We start from the raw sequence: 24,694 nt of genomic DNA, 5'->3' as shown, positions 1-24,694 counted from the left end.
CAAGTTTTACAAGGGAACTGCCGGATTCTCCACCTGGGAAGGGGAGACCTGGGCTGTACATACAGACTGGAGGATGAGAGGCTGGAGAGCGGCCCTGCTGAAAGGGATCTGGGGGGCTTGGTCAACAGCAAGTTGAATAGGAGTCAGCAGAGTGACCTGGCAGCCAGGATGGGCAACCAAACCGTGTGGTGCCAGGGCAGAGTGCCGCTGGGCGGGGAGGGCTGTCCCACCCTGCACTGCACTCGTGTGGCCTCACCACCAGCACTGAATGCTGTTTGGGATGCCGCAGTACAAAAAGGATGTAAAGCTATTACAGACGGTCCAAAGGAAGGCTACAAAGATGGGGAATGGCCTGGAGGGGAAGGCGTATGAGGAGCGGCTGAGGTGCCTGGATGTGCTCAGCCCAGAGCAGAGCAGGCTGAGGGGAGGCCTGATGGCGGCCGCAGCTCCTCACAGGGAGCGGAGGGCAGCGCTGAGCTCTGCACTGTGTGGCAGCGACAGGGAACGGCATGGAGCTGCGTCAGGGGAGGGCGGCTGGGGGTGAGGGGAAGGGGCTGCTCCAGAGGGCGGTGGGCACGGAACAGCTGCCCAGGGCTGTGGGCACGGCCCCCGTGCCACAATTCACGGAGCATTTGGATAACACTCGTACGGTGTGATCTTTAGTTGTCCTGTGTGCCGCCATGAGCTGGGCTCAGTGATCCTCATGGGTCCCTTCCAGCTCAGCTCAGGAATGATTCTGTGATAACTGGGAACCACAGCTTGCAGTCTGACAGCCACTGCCAGCTGAGAGTGAAAGAAGTGCACATCTGTTCGCTTTTATAATGCTGACACTGTATATGCCTAAAATCATTACATCTTGCCCTCATTAGTATGATTAATGCTCAAAAAGATTGCATATAAACTTAAAAAATTAAAAGCTTCTACCAGACAACTGCTGCTGTTTTGAAAAACGTCTGATTTGTAAAGAATTTTAAAATACGGATTTACAAAAATTAAGAAATTTTAGGACCAGTCTCACATTTTATTTAAAAAAAAAAAAAAAAAAAAAAAAAAAAGAATTACCTTGGGAACAATGTGCTGCAGAGAGTGATGGGGAAGGTGAAGAAAAGCCGTGGGAGATTCATCTCTTGGTTTCTACATTTCAGAACTGTTTCAGACTTGCAGTTTCCCTTCTGTCTCCCCTGCAGCCCAGCTGCGGCAGCTTCTGCCTGCAATGTGCGCTGTGCTCTGCTGCGCTTCCTCTTGGTGGCAGCAGCTGGGGCCCGGCTCCCGAAAGGCCCGCAGCACCAACCGGTACCGTGCTGTGATCGGTGTGCAGCTCAGAGACACTTTCTAGCAAAATTAGGATTCCCATGGATTAAGAAACTAAGTTTCTCATTTTATCTACAGTAAACACATAGTTTTAACGATGGGAACAGAGCTAGATGAATATTCTTGGCCTGAAGGAAGTGAGATGAGAAATGAGAAATTTTATCTCCTTGTCCATTCAGTTCAAAGGCAAAGAGATGAGCTTAACTATGCGTGATTTAAGTTAACCTGTTTGATTTTACGTTGGAAATGAATGAAGCCTTCCATTACCATACGTGGCCTGGAGCAGAGGTGATGCCCTGATTTGCACATCAGATCACTGAGCGGTCCCGGTGTCACTGAGCTCCAGCTCTGTTAGAGGAGGGGCTGAGAAACCTCTCTTTAAGGTATAGGCGGGTGGCCCTTTCTCAGTATCTGCTTACATTTTGTGGTTTGAAAGCTTTATTTATTTAAATGCGCTAAATTACTCTTAATGGCTGGCTGTTATTTCTTCTATTGCCTGCAAATGCACATGGATCACCGTGAGTTTTGTCCTGAAGTGCTTGCTATGAGAATGAATGCTGCTTTGCTCTTGGGTAAATTGTCTGCTGTGACACTGTTGCTGAGCTCACTGAGGTCTCTGAGGACATAAGAAAATGTCATCTGTTGCAGTGTGTGCCCACATGTAGGCTACAGAAAGTGAGAGCAAGATGAGTAAATAAAATTGTTGTACATGCGGATCTTCCTCATATTGTGGTTCCAGGCTTAAAATCTGTATTTCCTGGCTGACATGAGTTATTCTCTGTTGATAAACGCAAGAATTATTTTAAGTTCTTTAATATTCAGTCAGTAAGGTTTGAAAATGTGTTTAGCATTTAGCCTGAGACAAATAATGCCTTGAGGGCATGATAAGGGGCATGATTTAGTGATGAGACTCGGTAGGACGGGTTAATGACAAACTTAATGATCTTGAAGGTGTTTTCCAAACTAAATGAGTCTATGATTGTATGATAATACTGGCCCTAGTTCACATGCTTATAGATAAACAGGTATATCTCAGTATCTCATGCCCTTACAGATATTATTACTTATGATATTTTTAATTAAATTTCCTACATGAGTATTTCCTGGTCACAGACCTACTATGCCTTGTGAACTGATTCAATTAAAGATTGATGTGCATCAATAGATTTAAGAATAACTTTGGAATTTATTTTTCAGGAAAAGATCGCATGATTACTAATATAACAAGAGGTTTCTTTAATTGTTAAATTTCTGCCTGCATACAATGTAACACAATTACATTTCTCTTTCTTTTCAGGTATCACTCAACATCATATGTCACATTACAACAATTCGCATCCAACTAAATGCCAGCCCTGTAAAGCTCCTGTATCCCATATTCCCACTGGGGACAGCAGCCAGAAGACTTGTTTCAAAGTTTCTTCTAGGATGAACAAATGGGGCTTTTTCCAGGCAAACAGTAAGAATTCTGCATTGTTAAATATCACTATAATAACAAGTGAAGAAATAAAATTCTGTTAAAATCACTGAAAGACCTCTTGGCCTAATCATAAACTTCTGTTTATAGAGTCACAGCATCATAGAATTGTTCAGCTTGGAAAAGACAACTGAGATCATGTAGTCCAACCACCCACCTACCACCAATGTTGTCCATTAAACCATGTCCCCAAGTACTACATTCTCTGTCCTTCAACACTTGCAGAGATGGTGTCTCCACCACATCTCTGAGCAGACTGCTCCAATGCCTCTTTCTTTCAGAAAAGAAACTTTTCTCAATATCCAACCTGAATCTCCCCTCACAACTTGAGGCCATCCCCTTTCATCCTGTTGCTGTTCCTGGGAGAAGAGGCCGACCTTTCAGACAGCTGTAGAGAGTGATAAGGTCTCCCCTGAGCCTGCTCTTCTCCAGAGTGAACAATCCCAGCTCTCTCAGCTGCTCCTCATGAGATTTGTACATACATTTGCACATGATATTAGAGGAACAAATAGTTAATTTATATTTCCAAGTAAAAATCAAGTAACTGTATTTACTAATGAGAATGTAATGTATCCTTGAATATGCAGATCCTGACTTGCATGTGGAAATAATGATTTACATCCCCAGTTTGTATGCATGGAAATTTATTTTAAAACTTAATTTTTAAGTTTGAAACCTGATTGCTAAATTTTGAAAATGCACTGACAAAATGGAGATAAATTTGAGGTTCAATATCTAAGTCAGGTCTTTTCCTATTTGAGGAAAACGACTACAGAGTGCATGCTATTCTACATCTGGATTTTATAGTATTATCCTAAGATGAAATTAAACATGCTTTAGACTTGTCTGTTTCTCTCTTCACATTAAGAAAATACTTTCAGCAAGATATGCTGTAAGCATACGTAAGGTGAACTCTGAAGCTCTGAGACAGAAATTTACCCACCATCACTAGTTTTGCTTCTAGTATCTTTATCATGTTTTTACATTTTTTTTATGTTATTTCTGCATGCATCTTATTTAAGGTGTTGTTCCTGTTGCAAAACAAAGGCAGATTTTTAACAGCTTTGAAAACAAACACGGAGCTTTTACAAGACAGAGAAGGCAAACTGTAGATTCTAAACGATGGAAGCCTGCTCATCACACACAGGTAAATATTGGATACTATTAAAAAAAAAAAAAAAAAAAAAAAAAAAAGGCTTGTTTACCCTCAAAATTGAAAGAGTTTCAGGAATATCAAATATTTGTTCTATGTCACAGAATTTTGAATCGATGTGCTAAGTCAACTTGCCATCACAATTAATAAAAGTAATAAAACCAATTACAGTACATTTACTGTATTAGTATATACTAATATTTTCGCACTTGAAAACATCTAGCAATATGAAGTAATAAATTAAAATGGTCAGAAAGAATTACTGTTACCTTAAATTACATTTTTAAAACTCTGAAAATATTTTTGATAGAATTTGTTACGTACCGCCCAGCTGCGTCCTGTTCAGTCTGCATTTGATCCAGCACAAAAAATGAATGGCACCCATAAGGCTGAGGAAGGTATAGTAACATCTCTCTTCAATCACTTCTAAACATGAAGTACTGACCTAATATAGTGTAACATCTCTTGTAGCATCTTTTGGCAGCAGTGCTTCAAAGTAAGAAAGGTGGTTTGTTGTCTAGGTCTAATTTTTTCAGAGAGACATAAGATATGGCATCATGTGTCATGACATTAATAGTTCTATAAATGCATTACAACCTACAGTCTGTATTTAACTGACTGCAGGATAGCTGTGTGTATGATACATGGCAGTATAATATGGACAGATACTGGTTGCTGTCATTACACGTATATACTAGCAAGGCTAGTAGAGCTTGCTCTCACCCCAGTGATCTCCACTGTAGGACACATTAGTGACCTTAACTTTACCATTTTCTAACATATCTTGCTCCTTGACTGCCACCTATTTGATTTTTATAATGTGAATTTTGTTTCACAGACACTCATACTCCTGAAAGCAAGCAGTATATTTAAATGTCATGAGCTCTTCTCATTTATTCTGTAATCTCATCATTCTTCTCATTTACCATGTAATCTCATCAGTTTCAGAAAGCACTGCTCAGTTTCTCATGGCAGAAAAACTTACAAGTACAGCACTTGCAGAAGATGAAATCCTGGCAGCCATGGGAAGTGTGCAACCAGCCAGACAGCCCCTGCTGCTTAACACAGCTCCACGGCCTGGCATGGGTGCACTTTCAATAGAAGAAGAGAAGATTTTCCAGTCTCTTGATCGTCTCAATCGAAGGCTACGAAGTAAGTTTAATAATAAAAAGAATCCTACATCAAGTGATTAAGTAACTTTATATTTTGTTGTCATGTGTTATTGTGAATTAAATACAAGAATCTTGTGATAAAATCTTTTTTCTTCTCGTCCCTGGAGTTAAATTTAGGAGGTGTGGATATACTGCTTGGAGACTCGGTTTAGTGGTGTACTTGGTGGCGTTAGGTGGATGGTTGGAATTGACCTTGAGGGTCCTTTCCAAATTCAGTGATTCTCTGGTCATGCAGATCTTTGATACAAATTCTCAGTAGATGGACATTTTCTCTATTCTGTGCACTCTATCCTTTCCAAGCACCATTCAGACAATGCTCTCAGCCATGTGGTCCTGTGTGGGGCCGCGAGTTGGACTCAGTGATTCTTGTGGATTCTTTCCAGCTCAGGATATTCTGTCATTCTGTGATTCTGTGGTCCTGTACTGGAGGTCACTGGGAAGCTTGTAACTGTCCATGGAGTCTCCTCATTGGTCTGCATGGCTTTCTGTATCATTGCAATAACTTCTGCTTGTCATTTTTGCCCTTTATGGAACTGACAAATCTCCCTGACTTTCCTTTTTATTTGGATTTGTTTTATACACGATTTCACTTGCCAATTATGGAAGTTTTCAAGACTCTGCTTCCTTGAAGTCCACTGATCTTATTTTACTATTCTACTTATTTTTCTTAAAGTCTGTATAATTTCATTAGTTAACCAGTTTACCCCAATAGTTCCTATTGAGCGGAATCATAACAAACCTGGGCTTACTTTATGCCATTAAGCTCCTGCCCACTATTCATCACTACATCAAACAGTGGGTTTCTGGACCTTGAGGAAAAAGACTTCATTTTTCTGTGAAATGCAACCACAGGAGAAAACAACTTTGTGACTACTGACAAACTTTGTGCAACTGCAGCAGACAATTCCTCCTCCCATCTGGCTGTGGGTCAGAATTTCAATACACCGCACCTCACTGCTTTTCTTTTGAAGCAAATAGAAGTAAAGAATTCTTTCATTTGTAAGACAAGAGTTTTGGTATGATGTATTCAAGTTAAGAAAGTAGCTATGAGCTTTATTGCAAGAAAAAAAGCAGAAGAAATTGCTGTATGAATAACAGGGAAATTATAAGAAAGTAAAGGGAAAAGTAAATTCAGCAAAGGAACTGGAAGCAATAAAGCTGGAGTTTAGGAAGTGTGAAAAGTAAAACTGAAAGTTATAAGAATAGTACATAAGGAATATTGAAGAAACAATGAAAGAAGTTAAAGATTATTAATGAAATAACCGCAAATTAAAGAGATATGCATATGTATGTATTTTAAATTTAGCTTGCTTTATTAGAAAAATTTTTCATAGGAAGCTACGGAATTTTACAGGTAGGCTTATTAGATATGTAAGCACAAGTATGTTCCTCTAAGTAAGTAAACTGGAAGTGAAGTACCTGACATGTTTGACTACGTTTTTCATCTGTTACCAAATTAAATGCCCAAGCTTGTGCTCCATCGCAGTAACTTTTGATGAACGACAACTAATCACTGCCCAGTCTAAGCCCAGAATTTTTGCTGCTAGCTTAGAGTAGCTCACACTCTTTCCCATAGCTCTAGATTTCTTTGCAGACATGCTGATTTATTTACTTGTTAGTATGTTTCAGATACCAGTATCTAGCTGCACATCTTTTAAAATAGCAGTGGGCATATATTGAACAGATATTAGCAGAGGAAGGAAGAACAGTTCTGTTAGACTACATTTCTATAATCTTGGGAACGTTTGTGCTGAATATTTGGTGGAATCATTTTTCCATGTTAATGTTTGCTTTAAATAGAATTTATCATATACTTTGATGCTATTTTTAGATGTTCAAGAAGCTATGGCCAGAAATCCATCCGTCTCAGGAGTTTTACAGAAAATCACCCCTTTTGTAAGTGTTTAACTTGTTTTAGTTCAACTGTCCTGCAAACTGACCTGATGGCTTATTTTGTCCCTTTGATCATCTTTGTGGCCCTCCTCTGGACCTACTCCAACAGCTCCATGTCCTTGTGTTGGGGGCTTCAGAACTGGACACCAGGTGGGGTCACACGAGAGCAGAGCAGAGGGGCAGAATCACCTCCCTCATCCTGCTGGTCACGCTTCTCTTGGTGCAACCCAGGATACAGTTGGCCTTCTGGGCTGCAAGCACACATTGCTGGCACATGTTGAGTCTTTCATCAATTTCATATACTTTATTAATTTACTTTTACATCCTTCAAATACTGTACTGGAAAAATTGTTACAAAAAATATTAGAAAAAATGCTCTCAGAGTTTGAAACTAAAAAAAAAAAAAAAGAAAAGTTTTGAGGGCCACCAATTCAAAACAGCTGCCTGTTTTTAAAGTGGGGCTGTAAAAAGTACACACAACTCACTGTTATTTCTGTGCTTCTGGGTCTTAGTAGATGTGAAATGGAACCTCAGTTTCACCTCCTCTGCCTCCTATCTTACAAATTTATGGCTGAACAAGCAAAAAAAAAAAGTGTGTTTTTCAGCAGTTAACGTAGCTTAGTTGCCTTTATTGGACCTGTACGGAAGTATTTTTGAGCCCATAGGTATCTCTGGGGATTTTTTCAAAGCCTGTCCTACTTTAGAAAAAATGGCTGCTTTCCACACAACTGTATTTTCCTGTCTTGCAGTAGTCAGACTTGGATGGCTGATTTGTGACAAGGCTTTCTCCCACAAATCTGTCAGCTACATGACTGCAGGAATAAGATACAAACACTAAGTACTGCTCAGGCTGCCCAGTCTCTCGAAGTTCTCCGATGGATCTTTAAGAGCCTTCTTTCTCAACAAGTGTGTACGAGTGTAAAAGTACTTCAGCATTCAAACAGCTGTGTCTACCTGTAGATACAGAAGCAGTATTCAAGTACTGGCTTGGAACTATTGATGACGAGTGAACTTCTGCTGTGCAAGCTCCCAGCTGCAGAAAACGGGTAACTGAGATTTTGTCTACTCTTATGCTATGAGAAGCAATGGAATTTTTCAGTTTTTTCTTCATTGTGAGGACCATCTTTTTCAGCTTAGTTTCAGAGCATCCAGATAAAGAATGGATGTTCATCTGAATAGCATTATGCCCTTTAAAGCCAGCATTTAAATCCAGAGGTTGGACAGTTGTTCATGTGTAATTGAAAACAGATCACGTAAAATCATCAAAGGAGGTTTCTTGTTTTCTGTTTTTACATTTGTATTTCTCATCATTCTCCATTCTTATAGAGTATTTGGCAGTATATTTCCTCGTCCTTGGTGAATACTGCAGTAACCTCACAGCAGTACCAGAATACATCAGCTAGCAGCTGTGCAGGAAATACTGTTTTCTACAAGCTGCTCTGGGATATTGCAGCTTTAGTATTTCATCTGTATATTATTTGACACTGTAAAATTAGGCACAGAATAAAGATGAATGCAGGAATTTAAATAATAAATGTTAATTGATTGGTAAGCATTTTAGGATAATTAAGTCTATTTTACTTTGAACTGTAATTTGAAGTACTGCATATTAAAAGAATGAAAATATTCTCATATTTTCAGCATTTGTATTGGTAGTATAAATTTCCTATAACCATAATTTAAAAAAGGGGAAAAAATTGCTACTAAGATTATGTGTAAACTATTCTCCTAATTTCCTGGTGTTCTTTTTTTAAGATTTCCTAATATATTTTATTACAGCTGTAAGTGATAAATCGTCAAATTATTTGATTGTCAGTCAATAATGCCTAAAGTTTCACCTTTGCTCTTTATATTGGCGGCAGCATTGCAAATTGCTGTGTGCTGTCTGTTGCCCATATTCAGTAGGCACATGTGATGGCTCTCAAGCTGACTGTACCCTCAGCATCGTATTTCAGCAAAAGGTTTTTTTTTTTCTGTTTCCCTCACCTGCTTTGTTACATGTTACACAGTCTCTATGCTAGCGGAGTAACAAGCACCAAAAGCGGGGACAACAGACTAAGAGCTGAGGCTCATTCCTGTTCTTAACATACATAGTTGGAGCCAAGTACGAATATGTCCTGCATAAGGACATACAGATTCTAAGAACATGTCTGGGTGACCTTCTGCAGAGCTTGGTCCACTTGCAGTTATCTTTGTAAGAGGTTATTTTGGAGGGCAGTTCTGTTTTGGCACTCTTGGACTGGTAGATTGTACATTGGTCCCTTGATTTTAAGTTTACTTGTAGTGTGACTATTAACGCGTCAACGGATTTGTCCTGTTTGCTGATAAACTTAAAGAATCACAGAATCATAGAATCACAATGTTGGAAACGACCTACAAGATCATCCAGTCCAACCATCCTCCTACTACCATTGCCACCACAAGCACTAAGCCATATCTCACAGCTCCTCATCCAGATGCCTCTTGAACACTGCCAGGGACGGCGACTCCACCACCTCCCTGGGCAGCCATTCCAGTGCCTGACCACTCTCTGAGAGAAAAAGCCTCACATCCAACCTAAATCTCCTCTGGTACAACTTGTGGCCATTTCCTCGGGTCCTGTTCGTTGCCTGGGAGAAGAGGCCAAACCTCTCTTCACCACAACCTCCCTTCAGGTAGTTCTAGAGAGAAGTGAGGTCTCCCCTGAGCCTCCTCTTCTCCAGACTGAACAATCCCAGCTCCCTCAGCCACTCCTCATAGAATTTGTGCTCCAGACCCCTCACCAGTTTCGTTGCCCTTCTCTGGACACGCTCCAGGGCCTCAATGTCTTTTTTGCAGTGAGGGCCCAAAACTGAACACAGTACTCGAGGTGCGGCCTCACCAGTGCTGAGTACAGGGGGATGATCACCTCCCTGCTCCTGCTGGCCACACCATTTCTAATGCAGGCCAGGATGCCGTTGGCCCTCTTGGCCACCTGGGCACACTGTCGGCTCATGTTCAGCCAAGCATCAACCAACACCCCCAGGTCCCTTTCCTCTTCACAGTCGTCCAACCACTCATCCCCAAGCCTATAACACTGCATGGGGTTGTTGTGGCTAAAGCGCAGGACCTGACACTTGGCCTTGTTGAACCTCATCCCGTTCACCTCAGCCCAGTGATCCCGCTTATCTAGATCCCTTTGAACTTGTCTGCATTGTTCCATCAGTTCTAGAACACAGGCGTTTTGTTAAGTAACCAGCATGTTACCTAAATCTGTGAAGTTTGTTAATTTTTAAGGAGCAGTAACTTTTTAACCTCCTCTCTTTTGCTCTACCTCTGCTGTTTCAGTGCCAAGCAAACATTGCAAAAGCTATAAAAAGTACACGCGGTGAACAGAATCAGCCAACAGATCTAAGCTGCTAAGCAGCTGCAAGAAGCAGCAAAAGCAATTTACTGGTGCTCTGGATTTATAATTCCCTATCAGATGTCTGATTTTCCTTTTGTATCTATCCAGAAGGAACTGTGGGATTTGGGACTTGTTTCTGTCAGTAGATCCCCGAATGCTACTCAGTGTTATTCCTAACCTTTGTTAATGTGTATAGGAGATTCAGAGAGCTGTATTTCATTGGTGGGCACAGTACTGCAACCCCGCTGATGGAAGGCGGTAGGAACTAGATGATCTTTAAGATCCCTTCCAACTGAAGCCATTCAGTGATTCTGTGGTACCACTGCAACCATGAAAACCTGCACTCAGAAGAACAATTCAGAAGAATTTCCCTGGATATATTTCACGTTCCCAAAAGAAGATAATCAAATAATATTTGGTGAAAATACTTTTTTTCAAACTTTATAATGCCCCATGAGGACATGGGGAAAATCATCACATCAGTATCTTTAATTAGTGCTGCCATTGCTTAGGAGGGAACTTGTCCATAAAATGGAGATAAGAACCACTATGCCCTTCCTTACAACAGACAATTTTTCAAACTATCTCCTATTGAGTGATGTCAGCCAAAATTAAGTCTAGCTGCATGTGTAGAATAGCAACAGAAATTTGACAACAAATGTTTATGGAAAAATTGGTTTTCTGTAAATAGCACTTTGAAGAATGGAATCCTGCTACCTTTCTCCTGTACCTGAGCATTGCAGTGAGTCAGGGGAGAAAATCTGACAGACATGAAAGGGGATGAATTCAATATGGACCTTCTTAAGATAAACTGTATTTAAACATCAAAACTGCTGAAAGTTGGCGTCCCTTTATGGTTGCCATTGTCATTTGTCCTGTCCCAGTGGCCAGAAGGGGAAGCTGGAGCCCATATGCCTAAAGGGTTGTGATGTGTGTTACTGCTTATTGCGCCTTTGGTGCTCAAGGACATGTCAAATTCCCCACTGAAGACATCTGTGTACGCTCTAAGCAAACAAACAAAGGCCTTCTGAGTTTGACTGTAGAATTGGTTTGCACTCTAAAAGCTAAGCCCTTACATCTCTGTTTGTATGCACTATACCGCAACATTCCAGCATGGTGAGGATTTAATATTTAAATAGTGAGGGAAAGTTTCCCCACAGAGATTAAGAAAGGGAAAGCAAATAATCCGAATACCAGAGACCATGGATCAAAACCAACCCTGCTAGTCAGCAGGCCAGAATGCCAGCTCAGCCAGGATCCTTCTGCTGTTAATCGGTTTAGGTGGCAAAAGCAGAGGCCATGCGTCAGCTTCCTCTCTTAATTACAGGGAAAGACTTGTCAAAAACAGGTGCCTGTATTTTCCTAGGAAAATCCTTTCAAGTAGGATAGTCAATTTAGGGTTACAGAGTTCTCCTCCAAGACGATAGCTTCGTTTCTTAGAGTGCTTTGATTCCTTTGGCAATATTACAGTTTTTGTTTAGGTGTCTGAGCAGCGTGACTCTCAGAACCAAGGAATGTGCATTAAGTCAGTGAGCCCAGAGGCAGCTGCTGGATTCTGAGCACTTGGGAAGAGCCAACAAATCCTTTTCCTTCCATCAATCGATGATTACCCTTCAGACTGATATTTAAGGCTTTCTTTACATCGCACAGAATTACTTCAAAAAGCAGACTATTGTATTGATCAAGTATGAAGAAAAAGTAACGGCGCTAAAATCAGTGAGGTTGGCTTGAACGTGAACATTAAAATTTAGGTACCTTAGATTTCTTCCTAAAACTCTTCGCTCTGACTGCTATTTTCACTGCTTTATAAAGAAATTAGTCCATATTCTTTCTACAAACAAATTTTGGCATGAAAACATACCAAAAAAAAAAAAAAACAAAAAAACAACAGAACAAAAATATGTCTTTAAAACAAGTTTAAATCCTCAAGTACTATCTTTTGCTCTGAGGTGAAGTATACTTTAAGCTAAAGGCTGAAGTCCAACAGGTCACATTAAGTGACCACAGCAGAGATGAAGCTCAAAATTAATTGTCCATTGGTAAGAGTGAACCTCAACATTTCACAGGAAGCTTCTCATTTTGGAAATAAATTTGCCACTTTACAGTCAGTTTCCCTCTAATGGCAGTGACTGTGTTGAAAAGAAGTGTTTGGTAGCTGAGAATTTGCTCTATCAAATACCGTTTTTGTGCTCTTTGTATCTGTTCTGGTTTCTATGGAAATAAATAGGAGGCATTGCTTTCAGATCGAACTACGCCCTGTACTACAAATGCTACTGCCCAGGCACGCCTGGCTGTGACAAATCCTGATACCCACCAGGGATCTGTAGGGCACAAAAGCACCCGGCCTAAGTCTCCTTCTGCTCCACCTCCTACGCTGCACCCTCCAAAGCCCAGAAGAGGATGAGCATCCTGTGTATCTCCATGCCACCCCCTGCTCCAGCACTTGCAGCCGGGTTCTGGAGTGGGAGGAGGCGACGGGTCTGAGCACTTTAACAGGGTGGGAAAGGCCTCTGGCTGCTGTAACTACACCCTGCTGGGACCAAGGGTGCCTCAAAATGTTTGAGACTAAAAGACACCACTGGAAGCTGCATTTACGTGACTGGTGCTGTTGAAGTCTGCAGAAAAAAAAACAGAATGACAATGTGCATGAAGAGAAATCAGAAAACTTCTGGGCAGGCTGGGTGCAGGGAGCAGCATTGAAAACATGGCTGTCGGTATGTGGGAATAATTAGACCTGTTTGTCATTAAATGCACTGAAACACATCAATCTGCTCAAGCAAGTAGGCAAGAGGTTCCATATTCTGTAATCATTCTCATCATAATATTCATAATAGAGTGGTTCATAACGATTCCTGCTCTAAAATCATTACTTTTATACAAGAATTCACCCAGCATGAACATGACTCCATCTAACTAGAGATGACTCCACAATGCTTTTGGAGTTGTATTTCAAATTGTAGCTGCAGGATTCCTTCAATATTAAATAAAAATCTCAAGCCAGCAACAATGGTGGCAGTGATCCAGGTGACAGAAGTAACTGTGGGTGACAGAAATTACATATAATCTCTCTATAATTGTATATATTAATTTTGTGTTTGTTTTGAAAAGGAAGGAATTGTTCTGCTTTAATATTTAATCTGCATTCAATAGTCGTGCTCTTTCAGGGTGGCAGGATGAAGAACAGAAAAGAGCAGAGGAGTGGAGAGAATGAGAGGAAGGGGGGGAGTGGGAGGGAAGGGAAGAAGAGGGACAAATTGCCTTTCTTCCATTTTTCAGTGTCTGTTCATATTTAGTCTTTCCTACTGGTGTTGGAATGCGATGCTAGAAGATGCTGAATCTCTTTAATGCCTTACACTGTTAGATAAATGCACCAACAGCATGGACCATTGTCTGTTAGTTGATGGCCACTGAAGATCTGTGCCATTAAGCGAAGTGAAATATGTGAAAATATTACTTCACATTTAGCAAAGAGTTTTGGTCAAACAAAATATAAATGAGAACATTTAAAATTCTCTTATGTAGAAGTCTATTTCCACACTTCTAGACAAGGTTTTGAAATTAAATTTAACTTAAGCAGATCAGCTGGAGGCTATGTGGAAATGTATAGTTTCAGGTCCATTTAAATCTTTTGGTCATCTTTTGTCAATGGAAATTATTTCCCCTGCTGACTTCTCAGATTAAAAGCAACAATTATTTGTGCTGCCTTCTCAAGAGATCTGAGTTTCTGTTCTTGCTGTAGGCAGAGGGTTGGGCACCGGAGAACACAGCCTTTGGAGATGATAGGGTCGGTTTGCTGGAGTTATTTTCCCATAGTTATTCACACTGCACCACTGACCACAGTATTTCTGGCCAGCCCATGCCCACAGTCCCCTTTGGAGGCTCAGGCTGTAATTAGGTGCACTGTACTGCTGTGGCAGTACCAGCAGTGCTCAGCAGCTGGGGCAGAACCGTGTGGTTTCAGGCAGCAGGTGTCTGGAGGGAAGGACGGTATGCACACAGACCTTTTTCCATATTGCAGAACCAGGGAGGCAGATCCCAGGTTGCTCTGGCTGAACCTTTCCTTCCTGGACAGTGTTCTTGTAGCTTTAGTCCAATCAGAAACAAAAGGTGGTTTGGCTGACCAGAAAGATTGTATGTTTAGGGTAAGCATTTAACAGCCTGCGTTCAGTGGACATGAAGAGTGACACTGGGATTTCCTAGGCAACATCTGACCCAGTAACCATTATTAAGTCTTTCTTCTTTCCCTCGAGTTGTTAGAAGGCTGGATGAAAACGTGCACACCGTTATGTCCTTCGCACCTCTCAAAATTGCTGCACCATCTGGAGCCTGCGGTTAGGTCTCTCGCTGGTGGATTGAGCTCTCCAGAAGGGATCTCCTATCTGAAGCAGGGTCTGTGGGATGGCACTGTCTTCACACACAATATGCTTTTGCAGGCACAACTAAACCTTCCAGTTCAGTGATCTTATTATAAGTATGTGGTGTTGTTTCCTAGAGGGATGGATGTGTATATGACATGCATAAATAAATTCTTAGTTCTCAGTAGCTAGCGCTGCTTGTGACAGTGAGACAGATGATAACTTTTTTTCCTCTCCTCTTTAGATTCCAGGATGTGGCATGTGATTAATGCTTGCTTCTGTGCTGTTCTGCACAAATACCCTGCTGGAAGGGAGGGGGGGATCTGTCTTCATGTGAGGGGATTTTGTAGACCAAACATGGCCCAAGCCTGTTTGATAGCTCTCTCATAAATGAAACGATGACAATCCCCTTGTGACTAGGAAACATTCCAGAGCCAGGGTGTAGGGTTACACAATGGTACAGTGTCTTGCCCCTGATTTATAATTTGAGAAGCAGATTGCGTTCAGACAGAATGCGGGTTGAACAATGAAGTTTCTAGTCCTGATCTCATTAACAGAGATTTATACCAAGAGGCTATTGTATCTTGTTCTCGTGGTTTGCCATGCCAGCAAGCATTCATAAAGTTATTTAAAAAAAAAAGAAAGCTTCTGTCACACAGTTGGGTCAGGCAGTTCTCAGGAAAATATCTAGTCAAATATAAAGTGGTCCTAACCTGCACTTACTGTGCTTACGTTCTGGCCTTAATGAGACTTGGCGTGATTACTGGATCAAATGTAACACTCAAGCTCATTCAATTTAAAGATTTGCAGACACAGCTTAAAACACCTTTTCACATATTTATATTGCTCCTCGGTTGAGTCACTCTAAGATGGCTTATTATTTGCAAAGCATGCATAGCCACCGAAAGAATTTTCTCCCTGTGCAGAAGACCCACTGCAGATAAACTGACAGCAACACCCGAGAGCTGCCACCCTGCCTGCAGTTCGCAGAGCCTCTGTGCTACAGGACACCAGCCTGGGGCCTGCACCAAGCCGACGTTCTGCATGCAGAAGAAGATACCCAGCACGATAATTAGCGCACCAATATTGCTGCCAGGCAATTTGGCCTAAGCACAAGTGGAAAGAAAGCAGAGATCCTGCTCCTTGTTGTGCTTCAGCCCGGTCTGGCCATGGGTCAGGCAGCAGCTCAGGGCCTGCGGCCACTCGGCTCCTCGGCAGGGCTGTACAGCACAGCGAGGGCCCGCACGGCTCCTGGGGATGAAAGCACGGTCTGGCTGGAGCTCAGGAGCTGCCACAGTGAGTAGGTGCCACCCAGCTGACAGCACGGCTCTGCCATCGTACTGTGGAATGCAGGCAGTCTATCGTTAGCAGGCACGCGGCTTCCCAGCTCCACCTGCAGAGCCCGCCGTGCTGCCGCGGTATAAATAGCTGGGTGCCGCCGCCGGCCTGTCCTTCACAGCGCTGACACTGGGAGCTGGAGGGCTCCTCCAAGCCGTGTCCTCCCCGACAGCTGACCCTCGTGGCAGACGCGCAGCCCCCAGACCCGGATTCTGTAGCCGGTTTACACGCGTTGGACAGCTGAGAGCCGATGAGTGCAGAAAAAAACAGCGGGTGAACCTTCAGGTGGCAGCCGGCTCCACATCGCAGCAAAGCGCACTCGCTGGCACCTCCTGCACGAGGAACGGCATCCCACTGTGCGCAGAGGAGCGCTGTGCTGCGCCGGGGTGGGGGTCTGCTGTTGGGAATGCCGGCAGCTACACGTGTGGTACAGGCAGTTCCTGCTGTAAAAGGCTACGACAGCTGAGCCTGCACATGCTGAATCGACGACAGAGAACACTCTCACGTCCTGCTGTAAGGACCGTGGCTGGATCTGCCTTTTGGTCCCCTCTGCTTGACCTCCAACAACAGATCAGAAAAAAAATAGCACGGCATCCTCACAATAAAATCCTGACCCCAGGATTCTTGTACAGAAGAGTGTTTGCTATTTTATTTTTTAAATAGGTTTTGAAGTGGGTTCGAGTTATCTCAGCTTCATATCATATTCCTTTGCTCTCTGCTGAGCCCAGGGAAATAGGAACATCTTGCTCACTTTTTCTGTGCTGTTCATTGTTTTGCAAGCTTTTTCCAAAAGAGTTCAGACTGTACTGCAATAGCAGCATTTCTATCTTGCTAATGACTTGTCGCTGAATGCCAGACAGCCCAAATATGGAATAATCAGGACAGCAGCGGATGACATTTTCTAGGCAATATGTGAATGATAAGATTTAACTAACCGTGGCAGTCTTCAGCTTAATCCCCACCTTTCTTCCTTTGGTGTTAAGTGACAGGAAAATGCCCAGTGTTCTTTCTCTTTTCCCCTCCTTTCTTTATCTCACAGCCACACTTCCCATAAATCTTATTTCCCATCAAGGAAGTTTCTGTTTTACAGCTTTCCTATCCAAGTGCAGTTTTTTTTCCAGCATTTTATGCCTCTGTTAGTACAAAAATCTGGAAGAGACAACCCAGGGTGTTTGTTCTAGTCCAGCTATGAAAGCTCTGTCACAGTGCCACAATCCCACAAGGCAATGCTTGAAGCAATTAATCCTTTGTTAAACCTTTGCAAGCAAAGCCATTTTCAGCTGCCCTCTGTGTTTCCCTTCTTGGAAACCTTTTTCAGTGCCTTTCATACCTTCCCACTGCAGTACCTCCAGCAGCATCACCCAGCCCTTCTTCCAAAATCTGAGGACCCAGACCAGGAGCAGAGTCCCTCCAATTTGAAACTGAACTCCATATGGGAGATTCTGAAATCCTACTTTGTATTCACATACTCCATCAAAATGAGCAAAGAGCTGTGTGCTGGAATCCATGCACTTTGATTTTGAAAAACATGAACATGACAGAAAGAATCCTATTGGTAACAGCAAATCACAATCAGAAAGGTTTGTGGCAAACTCACTGCCGGAGAAGTAGCTCCAATCACTGAACCCTGACACCAAAGGCACTCCCTCCCCAGCCCTGGCCTTGCTCTGACTTGTTCTCCACGTTACCTGCGTCTCTTAGATGTGCTTTAAGGGTACCGTATTTTTCGGAGCACATACTCAGAGACATGTAGGTGTGCGCTCACAAAGTCCTTGCACCCAGGACTGATTCAAGGCATTTCTGTGCATGAGCAGGAATCACACTTTGGGCATGAATTAGGCACTGGGCTATTGCACTGGGCTTATTTATCCACTTAGACACGTGAATTTTCCTGTAAATTAACATCCTTCAGGGATCTAATAAGTATTATTCCTCTATTCACTCCATATATGAACAGTCATAGCAGTTGTGCTGTCTCCCCACAGATGTTATCTCGGTGAACCAGGACACAGAAGCAGAATAGAAGCCTTCTCCAGCCTTGCTGAGGTTACATGCTACTCTGTCCAGCTGTCTCCAGAGTCTTCCTTTGCCATGGTCCAACTGCGCAGATTAGTCCTGCCAATGCCCCGTTTGGTCCCTTGCTCACAAGCTCTGGTAAATCCTCTTGGGCCACACAAGGACTTACAGCTCTCTTCTGTCCATCCTTCCCATCTCTGGAGTCCTGTGTCCCCATGGGAGGACGCACAGCCTGTCCTTGCTCAGCCACACATAGCGGCCCAGGACATGAAACTCAGTGCTTGGGGCTTGGAATGGAGGTGCCTTGGGGCTCTGAATCACAAGCCTTGCCATGGGAAACACTGGAAATAAAATGTGTTTTAGCAGTGCTGTCTGCCTAGCTATCCTCAAGTGATATCAGATGGGATATTCAGAAAAGAGATAACAGGACAAAAACAAAAACAAAAACAAAAAAAACCAACAACAAAATGCACACTTGCAAAAGGAATGCTTGCAGTACCCACCCACCTTGCCTTCTTTACAGGGACCCAGCGGCTGCTTCATCCTTCTGGCCTCCAGTGACAGGAAAGGAGAGACTTGGCACTGCAAGGAGCAATGCACAAAGACCCCTCCCAGCTGTGAGCCTGCACCCAGCACTGTGTATCAAGAGTGTGGCTACACAGATTAATATCTTGAGGATTTCGATTGCAGTTAGAATAAGCTTTTGTTTTTAGTTAAGGCCTATGCCTTTTGTTGTTAGTTTTTTTTCCTCTCTCTCTTTATTGTCTTTAAATCCATTGCCACATCAGTGCCTAGGGTGAATGGCTACAGGGCAGAGACTTCTGGCTCTGAGCTCAAGCAGGCAGGGGTGGAAGAGGAGGAAGAGGAGTTGCAAACTGAGCTCAGGACAGGCAGCATCGCTCCCAGGAGACCCTGCAGCAAGGTGCAGAGTTTGCTTGAAGCCATTTTTAATTGGCACTTTGGGCACAAATTGTAATTTAAACAACCAGATCTACTGAACTGCATCCAGCACAGCTGTGGGCTCACCATATTACTTTGTTCACCATGTAGGGTCCAATGAAACTGTCCTTCATGCACTCTAGCTTGAGGGGTTATACTGCCCCTAGCTTTATGCTTCTTTTCACTGTCATTTAGAGCAGATCCAGTCTCCTGTTTTCTCTCACCTGGTTCCTGAGAATGGCTACAGCGTACACACTGCTTGAGATATTCAGTAGAAATGTAATTGCATTGTTTTGCATTACAGCAGCACAAATGATGAGAACACCACCGGGACAAATTTTGCCTGGAAAAAAAAGTTACTCCGAAGGTATTTAAAGAGTGGCTCATTTCCATTCTTTACTCAAAAAAAAAAAAAAAAACCAAAAAAAACCATCGAGACCAATTTGAAGTTGTTTTGCTTCTGCCACTCGTGAAACAACAGAAATCCCGCACAGAGGAAAGCCCCCGTGGTTCACTTACAACCTAACCTTCCTATCAAGGATTTCTAAAAGAAACGATGCGCAGGGTAAGGTCTGTTACTTTGGGAGGGAGGAAGGAGATTACTGGGAGTCACTAAATCCAAGTAGACATTTGTTAAGTATGATTACATTCTAGAACAAATCTAGTGTAATAGATCAGATGCCATTTGGGGAATCAGATGTCACAAGCAACTCAATGCTGATAACTCAGAATGCATTCATGCATTCACAGACTTTCAAAATGCTGAGAATCTAAGACTCCACAGGGAGGGAGAGCATTATAGGAGCTATTTTGCTACACTCTTACTTTATAAATATGTATCTTTAACCGGCACAATCCAAAATCACTCCCTTGCACCTGTAAAGAACCTGGCCTTGACTTTGGTACCTGTCATATACACACAGAGCTTTTTGCTTTGATACGGTTTAATTTGTAGGTATTCGTGTGGAGCCAGGAGTTGGACCTGATGGTCCTTGTGGGTCCCCTCCAACTCAGATGTTCTATGATTATGTGACACTTCATAATACTGTCATGTATAAACTATTAAATCATTTGTGTGTTCAGCCAGATGACCTTTCATGGTCCCTTCCAATTCCAGCAATTCCATGGTTACATGTAGCTAATAATACTGCTACAGACTTATTTTTGTACTGATGTTCTCTACAAAATGAGGAGCAAAACAAAGCACCCTAGAGTTTTGTGGTGAGATTACTTTTCTTTGGAATGTAAAAGCCAGAAGATGCTGCAGAAAAGTGCCACCAGCCTGTATGGAGCAATTTCATTTGTGATACTGATAGAAATCCAAATTCAAGACAAATACAGTGCCAAGAAATCATTAAATTATGTGCTTGTTGTTTGTTTTTCCATTTGGAAGTAAAGAGGTGGAATAAAGTATTCAATATACTGAAAGGAATATTTTTTTGACAGTATTATAATAGTTCAAGGCTTTAAAAGGTAGTTTCAGAAGTATTTAGTGACATCTGAAGGGACAGGGTAAAAAGTTCCCGTTTATTTTGATGGAAATAGCGTGTCCACATTTTTCTGAAAGATGTGAAATCTCACGTATGATTATAAACCAAGTACAAACACAGCATCTGAACAGTGCTTTTCCTTTAAGGGAGCAATAAACGTACAGAACAGATGGCAGCAGACCAAGGTGAATCCAAAGGAAATACACACTGTTCAGTTCCTCAGTACTGAAGTGAAAATCCTTTGCAGAACTCTCATAGAAGGGGCTTTATAAAACAAAACAATTCTTAAATCTCTGAAGATTTTCCCTGTCAAAATTCTCTTTCCAAGTTTTGCAGCTGCCAGCCTTCCCCTGAGAGCTGTCTGTGACTACACAACTTTGGGGCACACCACCCTGACCAGTCCTATCAATATAGCTTGGCACAACTTGTAACATCTGGCCCGTAATTAATACAGCATTTTAAAATCCTTCAGGAACTATTACACACATTAAATGCAAGATATATTAAACTTAATGAGCAGAAGAGTGTTTTTATGTGGAAGAGAAAAACTGAAGAGTTAAGGATGATGGAGTTACTAACGTACTTCAAAAAGCAGGAGCGATCTATTTCACGTCTCTTCCTGTTCCTCAGATCTCTTTTGTCATTAAATAAGACAGCACTCGCACATTAGCAAGCCGGGTATCAGATGGCCCTTTTGTGCTTGTTCATTTCCTATAAGGAATGTAAGTACTGCGGCCGCTCATGTTTCCTTTGGCAGCTGAGTGGCTGGAGGTTCAGCATGCTGTAGATCTGCAGCCATGGCAGAGGCACAGTCCCACCAGGTCTGTGCCCACTTGTTTGCCATGTGCTCAGCAAGGAGAGCCCAAGCTGCCCCCGGGGCCACCGCGTGTCACTTTCATCCCTGTGCGATCTGTACCCCCGCCCTCCATTGCCGGGCCAACACGGCGGGGCTGGACGCAAGCTGAGAGCTGCCCTGTGGTGTGCTGTGTAGTGATTTATTTAGAAAGTTGGAAGAAAATGTTGAAAAATAGACTGAGGAATTAAAAGTTTCATAGGGCTCTTACAGATGTGTAGAAATGGTGTGGCTGAGGATTGCCCCGCTTCCTTTGCAACTACTGGAGAGAAATGGGCACTTTTAAGGCACAATTCATCTGCCCCTGAGGTCTGTATCTAAAACAGGTCCAGGGAATCGGTACCTAAGGCTGTCTGTTCATTTCTAATGACTTGAAAGAGACTGGCTCAGGTATAAGCACTGTGTAGATGTTTGAAGGTAGATAGCATGAATGCCATTGCAGGCCAGACCCAGAATAGGCCTACTGACTTCTCTTTTTCATTTGGCATACTGTGGGGTTTTTTTGTTTGTTTGTTTTTGTTTTTCCATTAGATTTCAAGCCTAGATTGCTGAAGTTAGCTGCTGAAGTTAGCTACAAGAGGATGTCTTGATTATCACCAGTGTTTCCTGCAGCATATCCTGACTAAACTGCTCATGTCCCTACAGGTATGACTTTCTTCACTTGCAGTGAATGCTCCTTTATTCAAGTAACTGGAAATCAGTGTTTCTACAAGTAAATTAAAAAAGCATGCTTCCAAACCTAAACTGAGGCTGAAATCTCTGCGTCTGAATTCCTAAAATGTTTGGTGCCACTGGTACTCTTGGTGTACACCTTCAGCTGTATTTTCAGTATTGTCCCACACTGTGAACATATCTGGGGAAGAGAATATATTACTTTAGCAAGCTCAAACTTGCTAAAACTGGAGTGGAATTTCAATATTACACCTTTGTATTTTCTAGGCAGAATGTTCAAAGTTATTTAAGTTTCACAGCTCAATCTGACCAACTCTACTATGAAGTTCTGAGTTGCTCTAGATGGAAGGTTTAGCAGGGAAAAGAGCTATTTCAAATGTAGCAAACAAAAGATACACCTGTATCATGGTGGTGAGTCCTTGTTGTGCCCAAGTCTTCTCTTCCCAATGTCCACACTGCTTGTTACTTCACCCTCATGCTTCACTCTGGAGCAAGTTCAGTTATTTTGGGCTGGGAAGCAGCAGTTATAGATGGTGTATGCTGGTGTCCCATCCCACATGGCATGAAATACAGGCCAAGTGTGACTCACGTCAGATTTGGCTCCGTAGAGATGGGAGGTGGGTGTGTCGGTGCGCATGCATACGCGCAGGAGTGGAATGCAGCCCTTGGATAAATCCTCCTGGGCCACGTAAGGACTTACAGCCTTCATCTGTCCATCTTTCCATCGTTTTCCAATCACCAAGGTATGCTGTGATCCTGGGAATAAGTGCTGCAGTGGAGTTCATCCCGATCCATAATTGCTGTGACCATGATCTGGAGAAGCAGTTCTCAGTTTTGCTTCATAGATGTGAAGTGAGGAACCCTCTTTCTACAGTTGCTCATATGGAATCACACATCTAAAGGGTTCATCATCAATACTGCTTGCTTGTGCTTAAGTTTTCAGCAACCAGATATTTCTTTTCTTTGGTACGTATCTATACTACTGAATGAACGAGGACCAAGTAATGAACTCTGACATTCCCACTTACTGTCCCATTCCTTAATAGTTAGTGCCCTCCTTCACTCTGTTTTGGGACACTCCGGTTTTCATTAGATGTCAGTTCTAGAGGGAGTTGACCCTGCAGAGTATGGCCACAAGCCAGTCAGAGCTATTCAGCCCCAAGGCTTGAATCAACTCAGCAGAATAAACACAGCCAAACGGTCTGTGTGTTCAATGAGATGAAAAAGAGCAAACAATTCTGATTCCATTTAACACCGATTTAGGGCTCCTAATGCTGCCTTCCCCACAGATGACTGCTGTATTGTCTAGCTAAGGGCTTTTGTCCAAAGACAGGACAAGAGCCTGAGAACACTGTCTGTCCTGATAATGTTACAGGAAGACTTCAGGTTTACAAGCAATGATTCTCTAGCAGGTATTCAACATGTTAATATTGGCAAAATAAAAGTCTGGAATGAGAAAGACGTTCAGATCCCAGAAAGAGCATTCACTTTGATTTTATATTTATTTCTGACCAGGGGGAAAGAGCTTGCCAACCATGCTTACTGCATAATGAATGGGAGTAAGTTAACTTTGACTACGTCTGCAGTTTGCTGCAGGGACTAGATGTCAGTGCATTTGAAGATACATTTTTTTGAACACTTCTATAAAAGGGTCATCTCACACAACTTATGTGATCTTCAGTACTTCCAACTTCATAAAAGTTACCTTACAGCCAGATGATATGCCAGCTTTGCAGGTCACAGGACTACTGATCTGGTTTATATGAGGACATAGATATAAAATACAAGAATATAAAATATAGCTGTAAAAACTGCTTCCTAAGATTCATTGTTTATGCCTTGAAAGCCTTGCTATTCATTCACTAATAGTGAATGTATGTTATAAATCTAACTTTAAAAAGTATGTTCCGAAAAATTATATATTGAGATTGAAAATTTAATTACCCACCAACAAGATGTATCTGCATACAAAGATATTCACAAGTGAATAAATGAAAGGCAGAGCTCCAATAACGTTAGTGGCAATAGCATCTGAAACATTTTCAGAGACCTAAAATGGAGAAGATAAATGGTTAGAAAGGAAAGAAGAAAGAAAAAAGAAAAAAGAAAAGAGAAAAAAAGACTACACCAAAAGAAACGAATAACAGCAACAAAAACCATGTTAACAGTGCTTGTTCGTGAATTAACTTACATTTACCTTTCAAGAAAAAAAAGTTGTGGTAGAAAAATCTTTCAGAAAAATCTTGGTATCTCTTTGCACTCATGGAATAGAAGAATGCATGTTTGCATTACAAGCTTTCTAGAAAATTGAATAATATTGTCTAAAATGTATGGATATCTCCTGATAGAATTATGAAGCATAAGATTTTATACCATCATGTTTATATTTAAAAGACAATTTAGTACACTCTGAAGGAAGGTAAGGGTTTATTAGGAGCACCTTATCATTTCAGTTGCTGTGTCCTGGCTAACACAGCTCCTTCAGATTACCAATGCTTTTAGTGTATGCGCATGTCTGGCACCACTCTGGTTTTTGGCAAGGGTCTCTTGGTCTGTCCTATGAATAATTTCTCCAAATGCTGTTCCCTTAATTTTTTTTTTTCCCAAAATGTTCCTAATGCCCAAACATTTACCACTCTAGTCTAAATTATCTTCAACTGA

At 42.1% G+C, this 24,694-nt stretch overlaps 1 protein-coding gene across 1 annotated transcript in view; it reads left to right on the top strand.

Moving 5' to 3' along the window:
* CEP126 (centrosomal protein 126) overlaps window positions 1-8,056 on the top strand; it is a 35,899-nt gene extending 27,843 nt beyond the window's left edge. Inside the window, exons 7-12 of the mRNA XM_042838724.1 lie at window positions 2,609-2,770; window positions 3,811-3,935; window positions 4,252-4,339; window positions 4,884-5,093; window positions 6,945-7,009; window positions 7,967-8,056. Coding sequence (XP_042694658.1) covers window positions 2,609-2,770; window positions 3,811-3,935; window positions 4,252-4,339; window positions 4,884-5,093; window positions 6,945-7,009; window positions 7,967-8,056 — 740 coding nt within the window. The remainder of the gene's footprint in view (window positions 1-2,608; window positions 2,771-3,810; window positions 3,936-4,251; window positions 4,340-4,883; window positions 5,094-6,944; window positions 7,010-7,966) is intronic.
* The last annotated feature ends 16,638 nt before the right edge of the window (window positions 8,057-24,694 follow it).

The sequence above is a fragment of the Centrocercus urophasianus genome, unplaced genomic scaffold, assembly GCF_019232065.1.
Source record: "Centrocercus urophasianus isolate 14NV4802_14NV808 unplaced genomic scaffold, USGS_Curo_1.0 seq_9, whole genome shotgun sequence".
Taxonomy (NCBI): domain Eukaryota; kingdom Metazoa; phylum Chordata; class Aves; order Galliformes; family Phasianidae; genus Centrocercus; species Centrocercus urophasianus.
This window is presented reverse-complemented; position numbering and strand designations above follow the sequence as displayed.